Source organism: Haliotis rufescens, unplaced genomic scaffold, assembly GCF_023055435.1.
Source record: "Haliotis rufescens isolate VD_foot unplaced genomic scaffold, xgHalRufe1.0.p SCAF_25, whole genome shotgun sequence".
NCBI classification, from domain to species: Eukaryota; Metazoa; Mollusca; class Gastropoda; order Lepetellida; family Haliotidae; genus Haliotis; species Haliotis rufescens.
In genome coordinates this window covers 3634831-3661723 of record NW_025963946.1, presented here as the reverse complement: position 1 = coordinate 3661723, position 26893 = coordinate 3634831, and the positions used below count along the sequence as shown (strand labels likewise).

At 41.6% G+C, this 26893-nt stretch overlaps 2 protein-coding genes across 2 annotated transcripts; one reads left to right on the top strand and one right to left on the bottom strand.

Moving 5' to 3' along the window:
- Window positions 1-148: 148 nt before the first annotated feature.
- Window positions 149-8640, bottom strand: LOC124122948 (serpin B6-like). The gene is made up of 3 exons (XM_048402260.1): window positions 8486-8640; window positions 1500-2801; window positions 149-781 (listed from the first exon to the last, which is right to left on the bottom strand). Exons 1-3 carry the CDS (start codon window positions 8535-8537, stop codon window positions 657-659), a joined length of 1479 nt encoding a protein of 492 aa, XP_048258217.1. The 5' UTR covers window positions 8538-8640; the 3' UTR covers window positions 149-656.
- A 16770-nt stretch (window positions 8641-25410) lies between these two features.
- Window positions 25411-26046, top strand: LOC125383600. The gene has a single exon (XM_048402183.1). It carries the CDS (start codon window positions 25411-25413, stop codon window positions 26044-26046), a length of 636 nt encoding a protein of 211 aa, XP_048258140.1.
- Window positions 26047-26893: the final 847 nt, after the last annotated feature.

Below are 26893 nucleotides of genomic sequence, written 5' to 3'. Positions count from 1 at the left end.
CCACATCATAGGCTGCTTGCAGGAAGGGGAATTACGCGTTATTGATGGTAGCTGGCCTTCACCTTGGACTTTTCCTATGCACCGATTACAGAGATGACTACAATCACCAAGTGTTCTCTCCACAACATTTTGGCTCAATACCTTGTACGGTTCCTCGTACAAATGTGTTGTCCTACCTCACACACATCTGGCTTTGCGTTTCTTTTTTTGAAGAGTATATATTCAGATATTTTTAATTTGTAACCTCAAGAGTTCAAGTAAAACAAAAAATGTAACTTTCAATAGGTAGTCTGATGTACGACACATCTACGAATTGAACTCTCTGTACTTCCCCAGTTGAAGTGTGATTCGAAGAGGTCTGCCAAAGAAAACAGCAGGGAGAAACCAAACTGTGGAACATGTACACCCATCAAATAGAAGTGTCTACTTAAATTACACACAAGACACAATCTCAATAAAATACACATCATGATTAAAACCCGGTACCTTTTTAATGGAATTATTTACTGTTTTGCTACCGTTGAAAATGTATATGTTTTCATGTGTGTGTACACATTCCAGAGTTTGAATGAGTCCAGAGTCTCTGCTGGTTTCTTTGATAGGCCTGTCTAATGAGTCGTTCAACATCAGTTCCGGAGACATTGAATATTGCACGCCTAAGCTCCACCGGAGAACTTGCCGATGAAGAGGTTGGCTTTGGAGACGTTGTCTCTGATAATGAACAGGAACGGATGATCACAGCGAATCTCGGGTGGTGGATGGAGACTGACGGAATCGAAATCTAGAGTACATAATAAAAACAAATGGTAGACTTTCTAACTGATGCTTTCGGCACGACATGTCACTGAAATGAAAAGCATGTCTTAAGACAGTTCATGAAATATATTCTGTCTCCAACAAAATCCATACACCATACACCATACACCATACACCATACACCATACACTGAACATTTGAGCAAAAGAAAGTATTTACCCATTATTTTTCGATTGTTCTAGATACGGGTATCATAGTTGTGTTTAGTGCCATTTGTGACGCCTTCACCAATTGAGTAGTGAACATACATATAGTTTCAAGCCGAACGTCCAAAAATGATGGTGTGGGAATATAGTTAAACCTGGACAAGAGTTAAATTGTGAATATTGCATTACAACAATGCCTCGTAAAGCACTGACGTACTGGGACCGTACAATCTGAATGAGGTGGAAACAGGGTAAAGCTATGCTGAAGCCTATTATACAGTTCACAAGATTAAGAAACATCAGGATAAGCTGGGATGATTTTCACCGAATTAAGGTCATTTTGAAACACTCTTCAATAGTAATGATGCCAAGAGTTCGTTCGACCGATGGTATCATCATAAACAAATGCAAAGGCAACTAAATTATATAATCAGCACATACTTATATTTTAAACAGAGTCGTAAAATGGACTCTGCTTTTAAATTTGTGTGACCATTTACACGTGGGTTTGTCGCTCTTATTTCATTAAATACTTACTAATAATAACTGCCGTGGCTCCTGCCGCCTCACTGCCTATTTCGTTGACGTCAACAACAGCTTTGTGAATGACATCAGAGATGTAAAGTTGGCCAGTGCTGACGATGCCGGTGAAGTCTGCTGTCCCTTCCATGAATGGCTTGGTCATCCCCATGTTTTGTAAAGATTCTTTTACCGACACTGATGTTTCCAGTTTGAATCTGGGAAGAAATACCTTTATGGTTGAGGCTACGACTGTGTCCAGCCTGCTGGTGAGAATATCTGTCGACAGACTGTTCTCCAATGTGGGTAGATTGTCGACGTCATCAGGAAGCAACACGAGCATACTGAAGCGGTCATCTTCGTATGGTAACTCTAATATTCTCGCAGCCTGACCAGGGACAGTACCTACCTTGAACATCCCTTCTACTTGCATCATCTGAACGGGCACCTGCTCAGTACGTGACTTTCTGAACATCTGCTGAGTTGTGAGGTGTGGTGTAAAGGGTGTCTTCCACGTTGCCTTGAAGTAGATTGCGTTGACAAGAATCAGAGCTGTCAAATCTGTGATGGTGTCAGGGGCCAGTAGGTCTGGGATGAGATTGTTCGTCTGTGCAGAGACCCATTCATTAATGGGACCTTCTGGGCCATCTGGGTGTTCCCAGTCAAACAAGGAGATATTAGCTTGGTAGAATACATCCAGTCTATCTGAGAAATCATCTACAATGTTCAATCCTGCTTTCACATATATACCATTCGCCGTCTTTAGCGTAGCATTGCCAGAGTGTCTGATGACTTTGTTCAGTTTCTTCGCTGCCCGAGCTGTACGTCGTCCTAGTCCCTGTAAAGAGAGTGTTCTCTTCATTTCATATGCAGTATCACCATTAGCCCCCATGTAGGTCATGGTCAACGCTTGATGGATGCTAAACGGAGAGTACACAACGTCTGTAACAGGTTGGCCTATTTCCCTGTGGAGGTTGACTGTGAAACTGTTCTGCGCACCAACCAACGCTGTGATGAATCGCTGTGCTCTTTGAGGCATGTCCGATAAATCTGTAGCACTTCCTACCCTACGACGTTGACCTCTCCTTCCAGGTCTCCCATCAGGTCGACGACCTCGTCCAGGCCTGCCCCTGCGCCCGGGACGTCTTCCCCTACCATTCTGAACGTTGTCATCTCCATCTCCGCCTTCGTCATCCTCACCTCCTCTGTGTCCCCTGTGGCGATGGTGACGGTTCCCTCTTAGCCCTCGTTTCTCTCTAATAATCTCCTTAGCCGCCTCGCTGTCGGGGTTGCCATTGGCCTCAAGTGTAGCATACACCACTGTAATATATATATTTGGTAAAATATTTCAGTCAAGTGAACAAACATTATCCCGACAATATCTACATTATATGTTAATAGTGTACAAAATCACAATCAAGTCGAATTAATTAATTTCTAATGAATACTTATCTACGACAATGTACATCGCTGCAAAGTTTCTTTCGCCTGAGAGAGGAGCGGTCGGGTAACCTAGTGGTTAAAACGTTCGCTCGTCACGCCGGAGGCCCGGGTTCGATTCCCGACATGGGTACAATGTGTGAAAACCATATATGGTGTCCCCCGGCGTGATATTGCTGGAATATTGCTAAAAGGGGCGTGAAATCATACTCACTCACTCACTCGCCTGAGAGAATATTGCTTGTTTTCAAGATAGATAATCCCTCATAGACGTTGTGCACAATTTCCATGGCTCCCAACAACCCGTGTATCTGTAGTCTAGTTATCGAACCATATCCTGATTAACCACAATATGATTGATTTGTCAGCGAGTCTGACCACCCGATCCCGTTAGTTGCCTCTAACGACAAGCATAGTCACTTTTTACGGCAAGCATGGGTTGCTGAAGACTTATTCTACCCAGGATCTTCACGGGCCCAATATGTTTGAAGAATCTCGTTTTCAAGTACACATTTGCCAGTAAGTGATATTTTACGTCCGTGTCCTAAGGTTCATGGAAAGAGTGTTTGAAAGATGCAATTGTTGCTTAAGATTTCATTTCAGTTTATAAGTAAAACAAAACACTTCCTCTAAAGGTTGCATGCGATTAAAAAAACCGATCCTCGGGATATACGTCGGGGCTGACGGCCCTCGGATGATGGTTCTAACTCTCATAAATAGTACTTGGGAATGTTTCATCCTACACCTATAACAACTCATCAATAGTACTTGGGAACGTTTTATCCTACACATATAACAACTAATCAATAGTACTTGGAAATGTTTCATCCTACACATATAACAACTCATCAGTAGTACTTGGAAATGTTTCATCCTACACCTATAACAACTCATCAATATATAGTACTTGGAAATCTTTCATCCTACACCTATAACAACTCATCAATATAATAGTACTTGGAAATGTTTCATCCTACACATAGAACAACTCATTAATATATAGTACTTGGAAATGTTTCATCCTACACATATAACAACTCATCAATATATAGTACTTGGGGATGTTTCATCCTACACATATAACAACTCATCAATAGTACTTGGAAATGTTTCATCCTACACATATAACAACTCATCAATATATAGTACTTGGAAACGTTCCATCCTACACATATAACAACTCATCAATAGTACTTGGAAATTTTCATCCTACACATATAAGAACTCATAAATAGTACTTGGAAATGTTCCATCCTCTACATATAAGAACTCATCAATAGTACTTGGAAATGTTTCATCCTACACATATAACAACTCATCAGTAGTACTTGGAAATGTTTCATCCTACACCTATAACAACTCATCAATATATAGTACTTGGAAATGTTTCATCCTACACCTATAACAACTCATCAATATATAGTACTTGGAAATGTTTCATTCTACACATAGAACAACTCATTAATATATAGTACTTGGAAATGTTTCATCCTACACATATAACAACTCATCAATATATAGTACTTGGGGATGTTTCATCCTACACATATAACAACTCATCAATAGTACTTGGAAATGTTCAATCCTACACATATAACAACTCATCAATATATAGTACTTGGAAACGTTCCATCCTACACATATAACAACTCATCAATAGTACTTGGAAATTTTCATCCTACACATATAAGAACTCATAAATAGTACTTGGAAATGTTCCATCCTCTACATATAAGAACTCATCAATAGTACTGGGAAATGTTCCATCCTACACATATAACAACTCATCAATAGTACTTGGCAATGTTTCATCCTACACATATAACAACTCATCAATAGTACTTGGAAATGTTTCATCCTACACATATAACAACTCATCAATATAAAGTACTTGGAAATGTTTCATCCTGCACATATAACAACTCATCAATATATAGTACTTGGAATGTTTCATCCTACACATATAACAACTCATCAATATATAGTACTTGGAAATGTTCCATCCTACACATATAACAATTCATCAATATAAAGTACTTGGGAATGTTTCATCCTACACATATAACAACTCATCAATATATAGTACTTGGAAATGTTCCATCCAACATATAACAACTCATCAATAGTACTTGGAAATGTTTCATCCTACACATATAACAACTCATCAATAGCACTTGGAAATGTTCCATCCTGTACATATAACAACTCATCAATAGTACTTGGAAATGTTCCATCCTACACATATAACAACTCATCAATAGTACTTGGAAATGTTTCATCCTACACATATAACAACTCATCAATAGTACTTGGGAATGTTTCATCCTACACATATAACAACTCATCAGTAGTACTTGGAAATGTTCAATCCTACACATGTAACAACTCATCAATAGTACTTGGAAATGTTTCATCCTACACATATAAAAACTCATCAATAGTACTTGGAAATGTTCCATCCTCTACATATAACAACTCATCAATAGTACTTGGAAATGCTCCATCCTACACATATAACAACTCATCAATAGTACTTGGAAATGTTTCATCCTACACATATAACATCTCATCAATAGTATTCGGAAATGTTTCATCCTACACATATAACAACTCATCAATAGTACTTGGAAATGTTTCATCCTGTACATATAACAACTCATCAATAGTACTTGGGAATGTTCCATCCTACACATATAACAACTCATCAATAGTACATGGAAATGTTTCATCCTGTACATATAACAACTCATCAATAGTACTTGGGAATGTTTCATCCTACACATATAAGAACTCATCAATAGTACTTGGGAATGTTTCATCCTACACATATAACATCTCATCAGTAGTACTTGGAAATGTTCCATTCTATACATATAACAACTCATCAATAGTACTTGGAAATGTTTCATCCTACACATATAACAACTCATCAATAGTACTTGGAAATGTTCCATCCTACACATATAACAACTCATCAATAGTACTTGGAAATGTTTTATCCTACACATATAACAACTCATCAAAAGAACTTGGAAATGTTTCATCCTGTACATATAACAACTCATCAATAGTACTTGGGAATGTTCCATCCTACACATATAACAACTCATCAAAAGTACTTGGAAATGTTACATCCTACACATATAACAACTCATCAATAGTACTTGGAAATGTTTCATCCTGTACATATAACAACTCATCAATAGTACTTGGAAATGTTTCATCCTACACATATAACAACTCATCAATAGTACTTGGAAATGTTTCATCCTGTACATATAACAACTCATCAATAGTACTTGGGAATGTTTCATCCTACACATATAACAACTCATCAAAAGTACTTGGAAATGTTACATCCTACACATATAACAACTCATCAATAGTACTTGGAAATGTTTCATCCTGTACATATAACAACTCATCAATAGTACTTGGAAATGTTTCATCCTGTACATATAACAACTCATCAATAGTACTTGGAAATGTTTCATCCTACACATATAACAACTCATCAATAGTACTTGGAAATGTTTCATCCTGTACATATAACAACTCATCAATAGTACTTGGGAATGTTTCATCCTACACATATAAGAACTCATCAATAGTACTTGGGAATGTTTCATCCTACACATATAACATCTCATCAGTAGTACTTGGAAATGTTCCATTCTATACATATAACAACTCATCAATAGTACTTGGAAATGTTTCATCCTACACAAATAACAACTCATCAATAGTACTTGGAAATGTTCCATCCTGTACATATAACAACTCATCAATAGTACTTGGAAATGTTCCATCCTACACATATAACAACTCATCAATAGTACTTGGAAATGTTTCATCCTACACATATAACAACTCATCAAAAGTACTTGGGAATGTTTCATCCTACACATATAACAACTCATCAGTAGTACTTGGAAATGTTCAATCCTACAAATGTAACAACTCATCAATAGTACTTGGAAATGTTTCATCCTACACATATAAAATCTCATCAATAGTACTTGGAAATGTTTCATCCTGTACATATAACAACTCATCAATAGTACTTGGAAATGTTTCATCCTGTACATATAACAACTCATCAGTAGTACTTGGAAATGTTTCATCCTACACATATAACAACTCATCAATAGTACTTGGAAATGTTTCATCCTACACATATAACAACTCATCAATAGTACTTGGGAATGTTTCATCCTACACATATAACATCTCATCAGTAGTACTTGGAAATGTTCCATTCTATACATATAACAACTCATCAATAGTATTCGGAAATGTTTCATCCTACACATATAACAACTCATCAATAGTACTTGGAAATGTTTCATCCTGTACATATAACAACTCATCAATAGTACTTGGAAATGTTTCATCCTGTACATATAACAACTCATCAATAGTACTTGGAAATGTTTCATCCTACAAATATAACAACTCATCAATAGTACTTGGAAATGTTTCATCCTACACATATAACAACTCATCAATAGTACTTGGGAATGTTTCATCCTACACATATAAGAACTCATCAATAGTACTTGGGAATGTTTCATCCTACACATATAACATCTCATCAGTAGTACTTGGAAATGTTCCATTCTATACATATAACAACTCATCAATAGTACTTGGAAATGTTTCATCCTACACATATAACAACTCATCAATAGTACTTGGAAATGTTCCATCCTACACATATAACAACTCATCAATAGTACTTGGAAATGTTTTATCCTACACATATAACAACTCATCAAAAGTACTTGGAAATGTTTCATCCTGTACATATAACAACTCATCAATAGTACTTGGGAATGTTCCATCCTACACATATAACAACTCATCAAAAGTACTTGGAAATGTTACATCCTACACATATAACATCTCATCAGTAGTACTTGGAAATGTTCCATTCTATACATATAACAACTCATCAATAGTACTTGCAAATGTTTCATCCTACACATATAACAACTCATCAATAGTACTTGGAAATGTTCCATCCTACACATATATCAACTCATCAATAGTACTTGGAAATGTTTTATCCTACACATATAACAACTCATCAAAAGTACTTGGAAATGTTTCATCCTGTACATATAACAACTCATCAATAGTACTTGGGAATGTTCCATCCTACACATATAACAACTCATCAAAAGTACTTGGAAATGTTACATCCTACACATATAACAACTCATCAGTAGTACTTGGAAATGTTCAATCCTACACATGTAACAACTCATCAATAGTACTTGGAAATGTTTCATCCTACACATATAAAAACTCATCAATAGTACTTGGAAATGTTCCATCCTCTACATATAACAACTCATAAAAAGTACTTGGAAATGTTTCATCCTGTACATATAACAACTCATCAATAGTACTTGGGAATGTTCCATCCTACACATATAACAACTCATCAAAAGTACTTGGAAATGTTACATCCTACACATATAACAACTCATCAATAGTACTTGGAAATGTTTCATCCTACACATATAACATAGTATACGCTTTCAATAAAGGTATCTTACCAGCTATCAGCAGGGCACAAGAGCATATGATGAACATGGAACCAGACGCCATTCTGTCGTGTATGTTGTTTCTTGCACGGAGGAGTGGCACTGTCACTTGAAGGGATGCTCCTATGTTCCCCTGCTCCACTGCAGTGTTTGGGCGAATGTAACTGGTACAATGAGTTTGTCACTTGCTTGTTTCGAACGGGGTTTGGTTTTTGCTTGTTGTTTGAGGCACACACAGCTATATTCGGATCACAGTATTCCAAATATATGACAGCGGCCTGTAAGTAAATGAAGCCCTTTCAGACCAGCGATTGATATTGTAATCAATGATGCTGATTTAAAACCAATGCTAGTGAGTGAGTGAGTATGGTTTTACTCCGCTTTTAGCAATATTCAAGCAATATCACGGCGGGGGACACCATAAATGGGCTTCACACATTGTACCCATGTCGGGATTCGAACCCGGGTCTTCTGCGTGACGAGCAAACGCTTTAACCACAAGGCTACCCGCCCCCCCCCCCCCCCCAATGCTTGTGATATAGTCGGATTCATCCAAAGGACTCTGCTTTCGAGCAGATTCGTATGATTAAGAAAGGGGATTTTGTCGCATTTATTTTGACTGCTCTGATGAACAGGGACTGACATTTTAACCGACTTAAAACATCACAATGGTCACGACGCAGGAAATGTGCCTTGTTCGGGATGCTGAAGAAATGAGGCCTTGATCGTTATCTAACAAAAAGTATTTTGTCATATGTGAATTTTTTTCTAATTTAAACAAAGTCCACCATCTCCAGTGAATAATATTTGAAAAAAGGCCCAATGTCGAATGGTCGTTCCCTCAGAACAATAGAAATATCGAGTGCTCCAACAATGTCCTGGTCGTTATGTATTTGGCACAATAGTGCTAAAAATAATAATCTGTAATGTATCATTCATTGGTGCATATTTTACATTGCAATTAGAAACATGTAACAACTAATGTTATAAACTGTTCTATTGAACCAGGGATTGTCCATTTAACCATCTGCTGGTAAATAATACGGTTATATTGATCCTGAAAAGAAACCCAACTGATGCGGTAATATATCATGCCCAGTGATGATCAATAAAAGGACGAGGACGAGGACGAGGACACGTCGTAAATATTAAGGACAACAGTAACGCACAACAGGTCGGGGAACCTTAAACATGGCGCGAAAACACACCACTTTGTTCAGCATCGCGAGATACGTTCCAAGATGTCAGTCAGGGAGTGAGAGAGTGTCATATGTCTTGTGATAGTTCTCGTGTGTAGAGGGAGATCGAATGTCATGTCTCACGAGGGCAATCTTGTCACTTGAACCATTCTCGTGATGTCATTTGATACATGTTACGATATGATCACAAAAAGAGGGCTTAAAGAGAACATCTGTGTGTGTGTTTACTTCATTCTTACTTAACGGGGAGTATCTTCAGTGACACTGTTAATGAATGTCAATAATCATGTATCAGTCTGTTATAACATTAATGTTATGCGGATGCACTATCTGCAACGTTTACTCTGTTTTCTGCTCTGATGATTTGTACAAAGGCGAACATGTGTTTATGTAAATATTTTCTTATCTAATTCTGTCTTTCAATATCGCTCTTACGTGCCATCTCAGTAGTACGTTTAGTATGTATTATAACGATGTACTGGTGGAATATTACTGAGTGCAGCGTTAAAGAACAAACTCAAATCAACGAATGTATAACAGTGTCATGTTCACCTGACCCAGATAACCTCCTTCATTCCCGAAGAATGAAACAGTTGATACAATCTCATTAGCACCTGGTGCACGCCGACACAATAAATCAAGCATTCATTCCTCGAAAATACTGGCGAGTTTTGGAAAATAGCAATGACATCATTACGTTTGATATTTCCTATTAGATACAATGTGCCAAGCCCATTTCCAGGCATCCCCTGCGGTGATATTGCTAGAATATTGCTGAAATTGCTGAATTTTCACATATTGTACCCATGTGGGGAATCGAACCTGGGTTCTCGGCGTGACGAGCGAATGTTTTAACCACTAGACTACCCCACCGCCCCTGATGGCGTTTGGGTCAAGAGGGATAATACCCTCGGTAATCGAGGACGGTGAAAGAAAAGATCACACTGGAAACGAATGAATTTTATTTTCCAGCTATATCTCTGATACCAGATATAACCCCTCTGGGTCAGCATGTTGTCTAATCAGTCACTACCACCTGATCCTCATAATCACAGAGAGCAGGGGGCCCCACGATGAAATGAGTGAGTGAGTGAGTATGGTTTTACGCCGCTTTTAGCAATATTCCAGCAATATCACGGCAGGGGACACCAGAAATGGGCTTCACACATTGTACCCATGTCGGGAATCGAACCCGGGTCTTCGGCGTGACGAGCGAACGCTTTACCCACTAGGCTACCCGACCGCCCCCATGATGAAATGAATGTAGGACATCAAACAGTCGTTCCACAGCATTGTTTGATAGGCAGTACTTAGAAGTTGGCGGTAGAAAAAGTGGACACAATATATGGATAACAACTTCTTTATTTTAGGTAAAGGCGACGTTTCGGTGTGGATCATAATACCATTATCTCCCCTTTACGGTAAACAAAGAAGTTGTCATCCATCAATTGTGTCTATTTTGTGATGTTCCATAGAGGTGACCTTATAACACCAATATTACTTCAGTGACTCTTGTTTGGAATATAACAGGGAAAAAAGTTTCAAATGATACCTTTATTGATATTAGCATCACAGTGCCGACATAAATCACAACAACTGCAACGGCAAAACACTACCACCTGTATACTTTCTGCACAGTATAGACAACTGCTGTCACATAAGACGAACGATACTTTTGCCACATAAACAAGGCTATTTTAACCGCCATAATGTTAGGTTATAAAATATGTTGGTGTTAAATATGAACTTTTACTTCAAGAACAATTATTGGCATTATACTCATGTATAAATCGGTCAAATATTAGTTGTCACACGCATGACACCAGGTATTAGTGGCCAAGATGACACAGATAATATTCTTGGTGGCAATAGTCCCAAAACCGTGCAGTGTTACTGTAAAACAAAAGTTTTAGTCCATGTGAGTAATTTTCTTGTATGTGAGTGAGTTTGTAATTTTGTGTTCCTGGCCCATTCAGAACTATCTTCTTTGTAAACAGTCCTCTTACTGCAACTCCTCATACTACAACTACTGATAATATGACCATTTATAATGTGGTCGATTTCATTCCCCACGTGAATGCTCCAGGTGCTATTGATAATAACGGTCAGTCAATCAGTGGGCGCTCGATTGTCATTCTCGGCTCCATGGAGTGAAAACAACCCATGTTGCCTGTGAGTCCCTGGACGGTTAACAGTGACATTACCATCTTATTCCAATGACATTCACTGCTCAGAGACACTGATTGCTACATGTGCTTCATTGAGGGCAGGACCGAAGACCAAGAGTGAGTGAGTGAGTTACAACTTAACGTCGCATCCGCATCATTTCAGCCACTTAGCGACGAGACCAAGTTAATATATTTACAATTTAGTTTTTTTTATGTAAAATGTTATTTCAAAACAAATTGTGAAACAAATTTGAGCATACTATGTTATGAACAATATTTGAGCATAACAATATTATATATACAGTTTTAAAACACGGGTCATAGGCCACCAGTAACCAAGCCAATGACCAAGAAACACAATCACAATCCAGTCACAATCCAGCTAATCTCCGCGAACAACCTTGCTATATAAACTGGACCTGGTGTGTTACTCGGCACTGGTGTCATCGACCCCAATTGCGTGGATCGATGCTCATGCTGCAAATCACTGGATTGTCCGGTCCATATTCGATTACTTACAGACCGCCGTCATGAAGCTGGACTATTGCTGAGTGCAGCGTTAAATTAACAAACAAACAAACTCGGCGCTGGACACGGTACCACGTGCAGCCACATGGTCTGCTGCAGCTGAATGGCATCAACAGGCAATGTAATAGTTCTAACATTTAAAGTTCCCCGACCTCATCATACCAAAAGACGTTAAAATATGGTACTTGTTGTTACTATGTCTGGCGCTCGATATTAAGGGGCTAAAACAAGGACTGGTCGGCTCGGAGTCAGTATACTGTGTCTGAGTGGGGTATTCATGTCAAACTGCGGCATGGTATCTCAGTGAGCTAGCACTATAAATCGGCATCAGTCCGGACTAGTACAAGCAGCCACACACACACACACACACACACACACACACACACACACACACACACACACACACACACATACACGTGTATGCACGTCGCTATATAAGTGCAATAATCTTGGACGCGACGTTATACCCCATTTCACCTCACCTCACTCTAAAACTAGACCACCTCAAACAAGTCAGCTGCAATCCTTTAGGTATTTATGGCAATGCTGCCTTGTCACCTGCTTTTGAAAAAGTGTCAGTGCAAAAAAACATAATTTAGCAAAGTTTAGCACAAGACGCTTCCTATGGTCGTGACCAACTGCACACATCACATCACTACTTACACTGGCGGCTGTACCCTTGGTAAACGTGAACACTAGATTAAATGTCCTGCACAAGCAGTTGTAGATAAAGTGACATGACTATTTCAAATAGACAATTCAGATATACTCCAGAATAAATAATCTCCGATTAATAGCTTTAAGCTGTTTCACTGACATGCAGTTGTAAGAACCTCAATTATTGAATATAACATGTGCTACTTATAAACATGACATGTGAAATTTGGATTGTACTCGATCTGAAGAATTAAAACGTTACACGAAATTAATATTGAACTCTTCCGAGATTTACTTGTGGTGAATACCTGTGAAGATACGGGTTAGAATTGGACTTCATCAACCCTTGATTGTCGTAAGAGGTAACAAACGGGACTTGTACTGAGTCTAATTATAAATTGGACTGTATTTTGACTGTATTGGACAATTTCAAGCCCCCTATCATGCTTAATAATAATTTCTTCTGGATATGATCAACCTGCGGGACCCTCTATCTGATGAAGTAACTAATGCTCGCTCATTAAAAGAAATCAAATCATTAATTAATCGTTCGGATGCAATTATTAATAATTTTGACTTCAAATATTTTCATAGATCATGCCAAATTGTCCACTGTCGCCTTAGGCTCGGCTGCAGTGACTTAAACGCTGATAAGTTTAGACGACATGTATCAGACATACCAGACTGCACTTGTGGATATCACCTTAAAGATGCAATTCACTTTTTCTATAACTGTAAAAAAATATGATAATATCAGAAACACTGTGTATTTCTACACGCATGGGTATGGTCTAAAAATGATATTACGTGGCAGTAGTTAAGCAGTTCTACAAACATGACTCTTCTTAAATCAGTTCACGACATCATTGTCAAAAGCAAAAGGTTTGAGTAGCTTAATGTTATGCATGTAGTAAAGGAAAACTGCATTACCTTATTTCACAGACACCACTTGCTTCAGTGTATTGGCTTCGTGTATTTCATTTGTGCATTTTGTATGTTTATGTTCATCACTCTCTTATATATATCCAGCTGTTGTTAAGTTGTTACCTGGAGTGGTATTACATAAGCAAGTTTTGCTTGTTTACCGATCCAGATTTCTTTTGAAATAAAAATACGTTTAAGCCAACACAGCTAACCCTAAAACACATGATTGTAAACTATTCAAAAAGGGGCACAAATCTCTGGCTTCTTCTCGGGTGTCGGACTCAAACTCAAACTCATTTATTCTTAGAAAAACATGACATACAATTATCTCCAATTTTTATTATGTACAATTTAACAAAAATAATAAAAATAGGATACGTGGATACTAATACAATTTACCAATTGTATTGTACACATTGTTAAGGAATTTAGATAGGCCTTTTAGATTTCTTACACTGTTAGTGGTCATAATTTTCTTAAATGTTTGGAAACTTAAGATATTGCTTATTTAAGAGTTCATATCGCCGTTGGTGAAAAGCTTCACATTGGAATAAATAATGCAATTCATCTCCCATAGGGATAGATTCACAGAGTGGACACTGGCTGTCTTCCCTGGGAATGTTCAGCCATCGACCAGTTTCAACTGGTAATCCTTGGTTAGAAAGTTCTGACTTTAATTTTGAGAGCAGTAGATATTTCGCAAATGAAGGTTGATTCTTCAGGTAATACGACCTTTGGATTTCCGCTTGGGTTTTCTAGCTGCCGTGAGTCAATTTGCTCGTTAACGCAACCGAGCATGACAAGAGACTGGGCTACCAGTCTGCAAGGACAGCTAAATAAGCTTACGCATTTTTGAAAACTGATTGGTTACCCGTGATCTATGAAGATTTCAACAAAGGGCGCATGATAATTAATTTCTTCAGCCTAAACAAACAGACAAATAACGGCGAAAGCTCATCGGATGTCGTTATTTGGAAATACCCCTGATGGTTACAGTTTAATAATAAAAAAGTATCCCTGAGTGAAAGCATTTGCGGATTTCGGATTGCGTGGATGATACAATTACCCTTGTTGTCATCCACATTTTCTGGTATAACCCTACACTTGTGTATTTGTCGTAATTCACTTGCTGCTCAGTTAATGAATTTATAACATGTATACTTAGTTGTAGCACCACTCAGATTATAAAGGTTCAAATTTGGTCTTTCTTGTACCTGGGGTAATTATTCAATCTAAATCCAGGTTTGAAGTGAGGTGGAATGTGAATTATGTGATACGCACGTGGCAGCCCAGCAAGAGATGTATGGTCAGTTGCTTTACTTTTTTTGTAAATCAACTGATCATTCCCAGACATCAAAGGATCAACAGGAAATACGTTGATTGATTAATTACTGTTATCTTGCACAGTCGATATGTCAAAAGTAAGTGTTTACATGTGAAGGTAGGTTTACTAAACCTAGGCAATACACTCATATCATGGCGTGAAGTACAGATGTAAAAACAACATACTTTGTTCAAAGGGTAACCGATAATACACTGACTGGTTGTTCATTGTTATCTAACTCAATGTATGTTTTTAAGAACCGAGGACATTATAAAAAATAGTTGTCACGTGGGCTTTCTCAGCTAACTTGGCAGCTATGTGAAACAATTGAAACAAACTAAGTGATCAGTTAAGAAACAAACACGGGTTATAATATTCGATACATTTAAATAACGTTTAAAACGATATATTTAAATATTTTAATATATTTCATATATATTCCAAATATGGTTTCCAAATAATTATTATTAAAGTATTTGATTCTCACATAGTCATTTGACATCGAATAAGTATTTTTGTACAGCTGCAGACGCAATGGATATTGTTCCTTTATGTTGATATTCCCGGATACATTATAACTTTGGTAGGTTGTAATAATTATATTTGCATTTTGTTTTTCCATTCATTCGCTGCAGCTTTGAACAGAATCATTCTTGTTCCTTTCCGTTTGGTTGGGAAGTTTTTCGATGCGCGATAGACGTTGTTTTCACAAGTATTTTCTTTTGTAGAGCGTGTATATGTTACAGTCAATGTGTAAAATATGATTCACTCAGGCAATTTATTAAATATCTAAATATTTCAGTCATTTTACAAATTGACTGAATAATCCATTCATTTATTTAACCGACAGACTAAAAATGATAAAGACGATCAAAAGAGCTTAAACACATCACAATATATTAATTAAGCTAAGAAAAGAAGCCCAACAATACCGAACTGTACTTGGTGATGATATTAAACATAAACAAATATTTCGAATTCGTTATCATATTAATAAAGATGGACATATTTTTCAGTTAATTTGTAAAATAAACTGAATATTTAGGCGTTAATAAATTTCCTTAGTGAAATATGTTTACATTTTGAATGTAAACATATACACACGGTAAAATAAGCAATGTTCAGATGAAATATTTACTTTGTGTTGCAAGTCAAAAAAGTGTACACAAAGATCGCACAATTACCAAGCAAGTGACTTACCAAAACTGCATCACCATGACCGATGCTCCCCACAAATATACCTACATTTCCAAAACTGTATTTCATTTTTGTTGATCAATGTGACAATACGTCCTTCTACTTTCAATAAAAATGCGCTTACGAATGGCGAGCACAGGTCGCGAACAAGTCTAGATTTCTGCTATATCATCCGGGTACTCACTGGGAAAATACAGTAATGCACAGGTAACAACTACTCCCGCGAAATTGCTTTAGATCAGGGCTCCTTTGTACGTTGAATTACTATATATTGTGAATGCCAAAATGATGTATCAAGGATCAAGTAGAAGATACATTGACCGTAGCGCTGGGAGTTTATTCAACAGACCCGTGAAAATAACACTGCTGTTTCTTATTATTTATTTTAGATGACGCAGTCAAAGCTCACTTCTCCTGGCGGCCATTATCGAACGGCCAGCTAAAACACAACCCCGTGCTTACGTCTACAGGTCTCTTCCTGTAGTACGGTAATTAGTATTCTCTCCCTCAAGTGTATCCTCAATTATATAACCCACCCTCATTAATTACATGCTGCTCTCTTCCAGCCTCACGGCTATGGAGCTGAGATAAAGAGTCCAAGTCATCATAAAGTAATTAGGGTCCAATAAAAACAATGCGCCGCCAAACCTCATACATATTATCACTGAAAGTCGTACTACAGACGGTTAATGTCAAATCACAATAAAAGCATTTCAATTGCAATAACATGTTCCAGGACCATGTATTTTCTTAACACCATCAGATTTAGAAGCAATGGTCGTATAAAACAAGACAGATCTATTTAAACACAACAGTATTCATGTTATTCCCAGAAAATGACGTAAAGAAAGGAGACATTAGCAAATACATGTGTATTATCATTTTTCGTCAGGAAAACAAAATTTTCTCTCCTTGTTACCACCTCCAGGTTCAGCTAAAGACGGGTCCTCCTTTGGTCAAACGTTTGTTCCCCCTCTAATGAGTGTCACGCGTTGCACACGAGTGGCGGACGGGGTGCACACCCGTGTCCGCACGCGTGGCCAACCCGATGCACACTGGTTGCGTAACGCGTTGCCCATGCGTGTAAGGGGAATGAACTTCTAGGCAGTAGTGTACGTCTGTTGTATCTGTGTTGTACGTGTGTTGTATCTTTGTTGTATCTGTGTTGTACGTGTGTTGTATCTTTGTTGTAGCTGCATGGTACCTGTGTTGCACCTGCTTCGTACCTGTGTTGTACCTGCATTATATCTGTGCTGTACGTATGTTGTATCTGTGTTGTAGCTGCGTGGTACCTGTGTTGTACCTGCGTTGTACCCACGTTGTAACTGTGTTCTACGTGTAATGTACGTGTGTTGTACCTGTGTTGTACGTGTGTTGTACATGCGTTGTAGTGTGTTGTATCTGTGATGTACGTGTGTTTCATCTGTGTTGTACCTGTGCTGTACCTGTTGTTTTACCTGTGTTGTAGCTGCGTGGTACCTGTGCTGTACCTGTGTTTTACCTGTATTTTACCTGTGTTGTACCTGCGTTTTACATGTGCTGTAGGTATGTTGTACGTGTATTGTACCTGTGTTGTACCTGTGCTGTTCCTGTGTTGTACCTGTGTTGTAGCTGCGTGGTACCTGTGTTGTACCTGCGTTGTACCTGTGTTGTACGTGTGTTGTACGTGTATTGTACCTGTGTTGTACCTGCGTTGTACATGTGTTGTACCTGGGTTGTATCTGTGTTGTATCTGTGTTGTTCCTGCGTTTTAACTTTGTTATACCTGTGTTGTATCTGTGTTATACTTGTGTTGTACCTGTGTTGTCCATGTACCTGTGTTGTACCTGCGTTGTACTTGTGTTGTACATGTATCTGTGGTGTAACTGCCTTGTACCTGCGTTGTTCCCATTTTGTGGATATGTTGTACGTGTGTTGTACGTCTTTTGTACCTGTGATGTACGTGTGCTGTACCTGTATTGTACCTGCGTTGTACCTTTGTTGTACCCGTGTTGAACTTGCGTTTTACCTGTGTTGTACCTGCGCTGTACCTGTTTTATACCAGTGTTGTATCTGTGTTATAATTGTGTTGTACCTGTGTTGTACCTGCGTTGTACTTGTGTTGTACCTGTGTTGTACCTGCGTTGTACCTGTGTTGTACCTGTGTTGTATTTGTACTGTACCTGTGTTGTACCTGTGTTGTACCTGCCTGTACGTACCTGCAACTACACCTGACTCGGGTATGTGTCAGTGTGTTTAGATTGTTTCACAGATTACCGTAATTACCTGAAATGATTCAACCCACAATGCCTAGAAACAATAGGTTTTTGGTGCAGATTATGTTCTTTGTTCTATACGACTGGTGCTGTAAACACGTAAGCAAAATAAGTCACACCACCCTATCCTCCTGTCCCCCAATGAGCTGCGAATCGTTGTCACTCTTTCCCTGACTGACGGACAAGACGAAAACTTAGCTGAAAGAGTACGGTAGATAGTGTTGTTGACAAAACTCTCGTACTTCCCTGTAGAGGTGTTGCGATAAGTCGGGAAGGTGTACGTCAGAAATAGTTCTTCACTGAGTAATACATGCACTTTATTCTGAGTCGTATTCCGTGACATACGTGTGCGGTCTATTTTGCAGGTAAGTTTTATACACTGGCGAATCTGGATAGGCTGCAAGGGTTGCACACCCAGGCCCCATCCCACTCGACTTCTCCCACACCATCTCATCCCACACCACCCCATTTCACTCCAACCCAACCCACACTGCACCATTTCATTCCACCCCACCCCTACCCACCCCACCCCACCCCACCCCACCCCACCCCATTTCATTGCAAAGTGCTTCAAAGGTCTGCACATTTACGCCAAAAACGAACGTTACCACCTTTCTCAAACACACAAGGACAACCTCACTTACTTATTCAGAGTCATGCACATACCACAGGTTATGAATTGGGTTACATTTCCAGTATAAGCCTGCCTAGCATGTGGATGTCAAGGCCGCAATAATTTATTGGTCACACTTTGATTGATCTTTGCGGGATGCCTTTTATTGTTTATATTATATTTCATTTCTAAAATACCTACATGTGTCTTTAAGGCATCTGTGTACAACTACCGTCGAAGGGTGCGATTAACTTGCATCATTCGTGTTCAGTAGGTCTACGTGTGTGGTGTATTTCATCAAGTAAAGAAAGTAGGAACACACATATTAGCGATATTTCTAACTCTATGAACTTGGAGGCAACTAAATAATGTAAGGCGGGATGTTTTGTTGTCTGGTGGGAGCGGATGAAAATCTATTACTTAATTTTATGGGGCCTCAAGTAGCGAATATGGTGTCTAATAACAGGTTTGTAGGTGGCAACATTGTCTATAATAAATAACACATAGAGAATAATAACAGGTTTTATAGGTGACAACATTGTCAGTAGAAAATAACACATAGCGAGTAATAACAGGTTTGTAGGTGGAAACATTGTCTATCATAAATAACACAGATTTGTAGGTGGGAACATTGGCTATAGAAAATAACCCCTGGACAGTAATAACAGGATTGTAGGTGGCAACATTGTCTGTAGAAAATAACACATAGAGAATAATAACTCGTGTGTAGGCGGCAACATTGTCAATAGAAAATTGCCAACCCTTAGACAATAACATCAGGTTTGTAGGTGGCTATTAGAACATTGTCTACAGAAAATAAAACATAGCTAGTTATAACAGGTTTGTTGGTGGCAACATTGTCTATTGTAAATAACACACAGACAATAATAACAGGTTTGTAGGTGGCAACGTTGTCTATAGAAAATAAAACATAGTGAGAAATAACAGGTTTGTAGGTGGCAATATTGTCTATCATAAATAACACAAAGAGAATAATAACAGGTTTGTAGGAGGCAACATTGTCTATAGAAAATAACCCCAAGACAATAATATAATGTTTGCAGGTGCAAACATTGTATATCATAAATAACCCTAAGACAGTAATATCATGTGTGCAGGTGGCAAAATCGTCCATCATAAATCACCCTCTGACAATAATACCAGGTTTATAGGTGGCAACACGGTCTATAGTAAATAACACATCGGGACCAATAACAGGTTTGTCGGTAGCAAACGTTGTCTATAGAAAATCACGCACAGGGAATGATAACAGATCTGTGGACACAATCATTATTTGTTGTTAAATGTGGCACGACAGATTTGCAGGACGACCATTGTCTGCAGGTAATGCCACTTTGGGAAAAACTGCTTGTGTAGGTTTTTATCAGGCAAGAATTATCTGGAGGTAATGTCTCAGGCAGAATATTATTTTTAAGTGATTCATTCACATATGCTCATGATATTGTATGTGCAGTAACGCTTCAAGATTGTCAGTGATCCATGACCTTATGAACACAGTGAAGAAATAATCAACTCTTTTAAAAAATATAGACAGTGTGTTTCCCAGAGAAACCCTGGTGTGGCTGTATCTTGCATAACAAACTGATGTATGTATCACGTGTTTCTACTTTTCTTTAATCTTCTGTGTATTGACATAATGTGAGTGAGTTTGGTGTTTTAGCAATATTCAAACAAATCACGGCGAGGGACACCAAAAATGGGCTTCACACATTGTACCCATATCGGGATTCGAGAGCTTTAACCACTGGGCTACCCGACCGCCCCTAATATAAAGAGTAAATATTTATAATACTTATACCTATTTGTACTCTCCAAAATCACTGGAGGAAATAAAGATCATTCAAAAATTAAATCTGAAACAATGCATTGTGAGGCGGCAAACAAACAAACAAACAAACTATACTTAGAAGAGTACACAGATGTTTGATGGTGGCTAAAGATGAAACAAAGGAGAAACTGTTATTTGTTGATGATGTGTGTGATACCGGTATCATCTAAGCCATTAAATTACACCAGTTGGTATCTTGATATAGGTTACTCGCACATGACGTCTCAAGTATAGGTATAATATGATCTTTATACTTGAAGGAATCGGCCCGGGGGTGACCTTCATCCCGTCCGCCGTGATTGGTCTCCACTACTTTCACAAGAAGCAGGGCTTTGCTTCTGCAGTTGGCTCAACTGGAGGGGGTATTGGTGCGATGGTCCTACCCCTATTTTACATCCACATGTTTGAGGAATACAGATGGCGTGGCTCGCTCTGGATACTTGCAGGTCTTGTGTTGAATGGGGTGGTGTGTCAAAAAGCAGGAACCGAAAGAAGAAAAAAGTTTGACGTAAGTTGGAGTAATTATCCCAAATTGATCAGTTTTCAAATATATAATAACGTCAACGCCAGTGATTTTCCACTCTCGATTATCTGACGAACTAATGGTGAAAAATATGTAAATGATTTATTGAAAACCAGTATTGACACCAGGTGTTCGCGAAAAGGGTACATGACCGTATAAATAGACGAAGTGTTAAAAGGATCACATAAACATACATTTCCAAATATGTTTATTATCTATATCGTTTGGCTATTTCAGGGAACTGTTTTTGCATATTACTAATTATAGGGACTGTTGGATAGCGTACCCGTTAAACTGTTCCCTCTTCACGCAAAAGGCCAGGGCTCTTTACCCACATGTGTGCAATGTGTGTTTCCAATTTTGGGGGCTTGACTATTGCCACAAGCGGCGTAAAAAATACTCACTCACTCACACTATAAATTATATTGGCTGCTTTTGAAAACAAACGTCCCTCATCCACTGCAGAAAGATAAAAAATGCATTTCACATTGTTTGATAAGTTCCGACTAAGTGTATTGCATACATGACAATGTGGCTGCCTATATTATCAAACAAGGGGCGGTGGGGTAGCCTAGTGGTTAAAGCGTTCGATCGGCAAGCCGCAGGCCCGGGTTCGACTCCCCCCAATGGGTACAATATGTGTAAAGCCCATTTCTGGTGTCCCCCGCCGTGATATTGTTTGAATATTGCTAAATGGGGCGTACAACTATGCACAGTCACTCACTTCAGTAATATCAATGCGGATTCTTCCCAGTTATTTCTACAAATCTACAATCCGCTTTCTGCTTACTTAACATTTACGGGGGCACGGGTGGCCCAGTCGTCTAAGGCGCCGCGATTCGCTGTGCAGAGTTGCGTCCCTTTGGCACGCCAGAAACATATGATTGTGTGTTCGAATCCCGGTTCGCCCCGATTATGTTTCTAAGTTTGTCAGCACCATACCCGTGCTCGTGGGTTCCCCGAAGTGGTAAACGTCTGTGACCTTGATCACTTCAGGCTTTCTTCCAACATTTAGCTGACACGCCGTGATATAACTGGAATACTGTTAAAAGCGGCGTTAAACCCAACTCACTCACTCACTCAACATTTACAGGCCGAAATACTATATTCATGTCAATGTAGATGTTGTCGGAGGTCGCTCACGCTTTAGATTTAAGCCATCATGACCAGACCGCTGATTGGGCAGTTCAACATATTAAAATACAATAAAATGCATGACATGAATTACCGCTTATCTCAATTATAAATCGTTCCAAAGCAAAGGAATTCTTCTCTGTGATGAAAATCATACGTTTCGTTTTGTTTGCTTTGGGGACATTTTTCTGTGATCCACACGCTGTCGCTACTGGTGTGTGGGGCCTGGTCGCTGCTGGTGTGTGGGGGCCTGGTCGCTGCTGGTGTGTGGGGCCTGGTCGCTGCTGGTGTGTGGGGCCTGGTCGCTGCTGGTGTGGGGGGCCTGGTTGCAGCTGGTGTGTGGGGCCTGGTCGCTGCTGGTGTGTGGGGCCTGGTCGCTGCTGGTGTGTGGGGCCTGGTCGCTGCTGGTGTGTGGGGTGTGGTCACTGCTGGTGTGTAGGGTGTTGTCGCTACTGGTGTGTGGGGCCTGGTCGCTGCTGGTGTGTGGGGCCTGGTCGCTACTGGTGTGTGGAGCCTGGTCGCTGCTGGTGTGTGGGGTGTGGTCGCTGCTGGTGTGTGGGGTGTTGTCGCTACTGGTGTGTGGGGCCTGGTCGCTGCTGGTGTGTGGGACCTGGTCGCTGCTGGTGTGTGGGGCCTGGTCGCTACTGGTGTGTGGAGCCTGGTCGCTGCTGGTGTGTGGGGTGTGGTCGCTGCTGGTGTGTGGGGTGTTGTCGCTACTGGTGTGTGGGGCCTGGTCGCTGCTGGTGTGTGGGACCTGGTCGCTGCTGGTCTGTGGGGCCTGGTCGCTGCTGGTGTGTGGGGCCTGGTCGCTGCTGGTGTGTGGGGTGTTGTCGCTACTGGTGTGTGGGGTGGGGTCGCTGCTGGTGTGTGGGGCCTGGTCGCTGCTGGTCTGTGGGGTCTGGTCGCTTCTGCTGGGTGGGGCCTGGTCGCTGCTGGTGTGTGGGGCCTGGTCTCTACTGGTGTGTGGGGCCTGGTCGCTGCTGGTGTGTGGGGCCTTGTCTCTACTGGTGTGTGGGGCCTGGTCGCTGCTGGTGTGTGGAGCCTGGTCGTTGCTGGTGTGTGGAGCCTGGTCTCTACTGGTGTGTGGGGCCTGCTCGCTGCTGGTGTGTGGAGCCTGTTCGTTGCTGGTGTGTGGGGCCTGGTCTCTACTGGTGTGTGGGGCCTGGTCGTTGCTGGTGTGTGGGGCCTGGTCGCTGCTGGTGTGTGGGGACTGGTCTCTACTGGTGTGTGGGGCCTGGTCGCTGCTGGTGGGTGGGGCCTGGTCGCTACTGGTGTGTGGGGCCTGGACGTTGCTGGTGTGTGGGGTATGGTCGCTGCTGGTGTGTGGGGCCTGGTCGCTGCTGGTGGGTGGGGCCTGGTCGCTACTGGTGTGTGGGGCCTGGACGTTGCTGGTGTGGGGGGTATGGTCGCTGCTGGTGTGTGGGGCCTGGACGTTGCTGGTATGGGGGGCCTGGTCGCTGCTGGTGTGTGGGGCCTGGTCGCTGCTGGTGTGTGGGGCCTTGTCGCTGCTGGTGTGTGGGGTGTGGTCGCTACTGGTGTGTGGGGCCTGGACGTTGCTGGTATGGGGGGCCTGGTCGCTGCTGGTGTGTGGGGCCTTGTCGCTGCTGGTGTGTGGGGCCTTGTCGCTGCTGGTGTGTGGGGCCTTGTCGCTGCTGGTGTGTGGGGTGTGGTCGCTACTGGTGTGTGGGGCCTGGACGTTGCTGGTATGGGGGGCCTGATCGCTACTGGTGTGTGGGGCCTGGTCGCTGCTGGTGTGTAGGTTCTGGTCGCTGCTTGTGTGTGGGGCCTGATGGCTGCTGGTGTGTGGGTCTGGTCGCTACTGGTGTGTGGGGCCTGGTCGCTACTGGTGTGTGGGGCCTGGTCGCTGCTGGTGTGTGGGGCCTGGTCGCTGCTGGCGTGTGGGGCCTGGTCGCTACTGTTGTGTGGGGCCAGGTCGCTACTGGTGTGTGGGGCCTGGTCGCTACTGGTGTGTGGGGCCTGGTCGCTACTGGTGTGTGGGGCCTGGTCGCTGCTGGTGAGTGGGGCCTGGTCGCTGCTGGTGTGTGGGGCCTGGTCTCTACTGGTGTGTGGGGCCTGGTCGCTACTGGTGTGTGGGGTGAGGTCGCTGCTGGTGTGTGGGGCCTGGTCGCTGCTGGTGTGTGGAGTGTGGTCGCTGCTGGTGTGTGGGGTGTTGTAGCTACTGGTGTGTGGGGCCTGGTCGCTGCTGGTGTGTGGGGTGTGGTCGCTGCTGGTGTGTGGGGTGAGGTCGCTGCTGGTGTGGGGCCTGGTCGCTGCTGGTGTGTGGGGCCTGGTCGCTGCTGGTGTGTGGGGTGAGGTCGCTGCTGGTGTGTGGGGCCTGGTCGCTGCTGGTGTGTGGGGCCTGGTCATTACTGGTGTATGGGGCCTGGTCGCTGCTGGTGAGTGGGGCGTGGTCGCTGCTGGTGTGTGGGGCCTGATCGCTGCTGGTGTGTGGGGCCTGGTTGCTACTGGTGAGTGGGGCCTGGTCGCTGCTGGTGTGTTGGGCCTGGTCGCTGCTGGTGTGTGGGGCCTGGTCGCTACTGGTGTGTGGGGTGTGGTCGCTACTGGTATGTGGGGCCTGGTCGTTGCTGGTGTGTGGGGCCTGGTCGCTGCTGGTGTGTGGGGCCTGGTCGTTGCTGGTGTGTGGGGCCTGGTCGCTACTGGTGTGTGGGGCCTGGTCGCTTCTGGTATGTGGGGCCTGGTCGCTACTGGTGTGTGGGGCCTGGTCGCTACTGGTGTGTGGGGTGTGGTCGTTACTGGTGTGTGGGGTGTAGTCGCTACTGGTGTGTGGGGCCTGGTCGCTGCTGGTGTGTGGGGCCTGGTCGTTGCTGGTGTGTGGGGCCTGGTCGCTACTGGTGTGTGGGGCCTGGTCGTTGCTGGTGTGTGGGGCCTGGTCGCTACTGGTGTGTGGGGCCTGGTCTCTACTGGTGTGTGGGGCCTGGTCGTTGCTAGTGTGTGGGGCCTGGTCGCTACTGGTGTGTGGGGCCTGGTCGCTGCTGGTGTGTGGGGCCTGGTCGTTGCTGGTGTGTGGGGCCTGGTCGCTACTGGTGTGTGGGGCCTGGTTGTGATGGTGTGTGGGGTGGCGACACTCATCTGTCCCTTCCCGTACACCTACTGGGGGCTAGCCTTGTACGCAGCCGTACATGGAGGATTCATTGCTACGTTGTCACCAAAATTTCAGCTCTATGACACGGCCTCTTACTAATCAATTCTGGGCAAAACCGCTCCGCAATAGTGGAATATTGTTGAGTGAGGCCTTCAACAACAATTGACACTCTTTTGTTTGTTTGTTGTTTAACGCCGCGCTCAGCAATATTCCAGCTATATGACGTCGGTCTGTAAATAGTCGAGTCGAGGTGAGGTGAGGTGAGGTGAGGTGAGGTGAGGTGAGGTGAGGTGAGGTGAGATATATTTTATGATAGTGTCACAGATTGTACATAATAAAAATATCACATGTTCTTTGCTTACGAGACACTTCTTAAAACATGATTGAAATATGTAAATGATACTTAAACCCACCAAACAATGCAGTAGCAGTACAGTAAAATACAAACATTTTCTACAGTCACTAGATTTGTACATCTCAATGTGTACTGGCGGATGCCTCAAGCATCAGTGAAAGAATTATCAGCGAGAGGATCTGATAGAAGCGTCAGTAAACGATCTTGCTGCATAATATAAGTTAACTTGTGGCTATTTGAATCAGTACAAAATTCAGGGTTAAATTCCGAACAGGGCGTCGCGATATTGCAGCAAGGTGCGAGGTGCAGGATGTCATAATCATAAATTACAACACGATTACGTTTCGCGAATTGTTTGCCATCATATAGAATATTAAGTAAGGATAAGATATGTGACCCACCAGGAGAAAAGGGACCTTATGGGTGTTAGGATACAATTGTACTATTATAGGATACAATTGTACTATGTGCAATGTGCTATGGCTCACTTCAGTGAAGAAAGCCATGTGTTATGTCATGTATCTCTGTATGAGATGAATTGAAAAATACCCTAAAATATTGGTGTCACAGGTACTTTTGTTGTTGAGTATG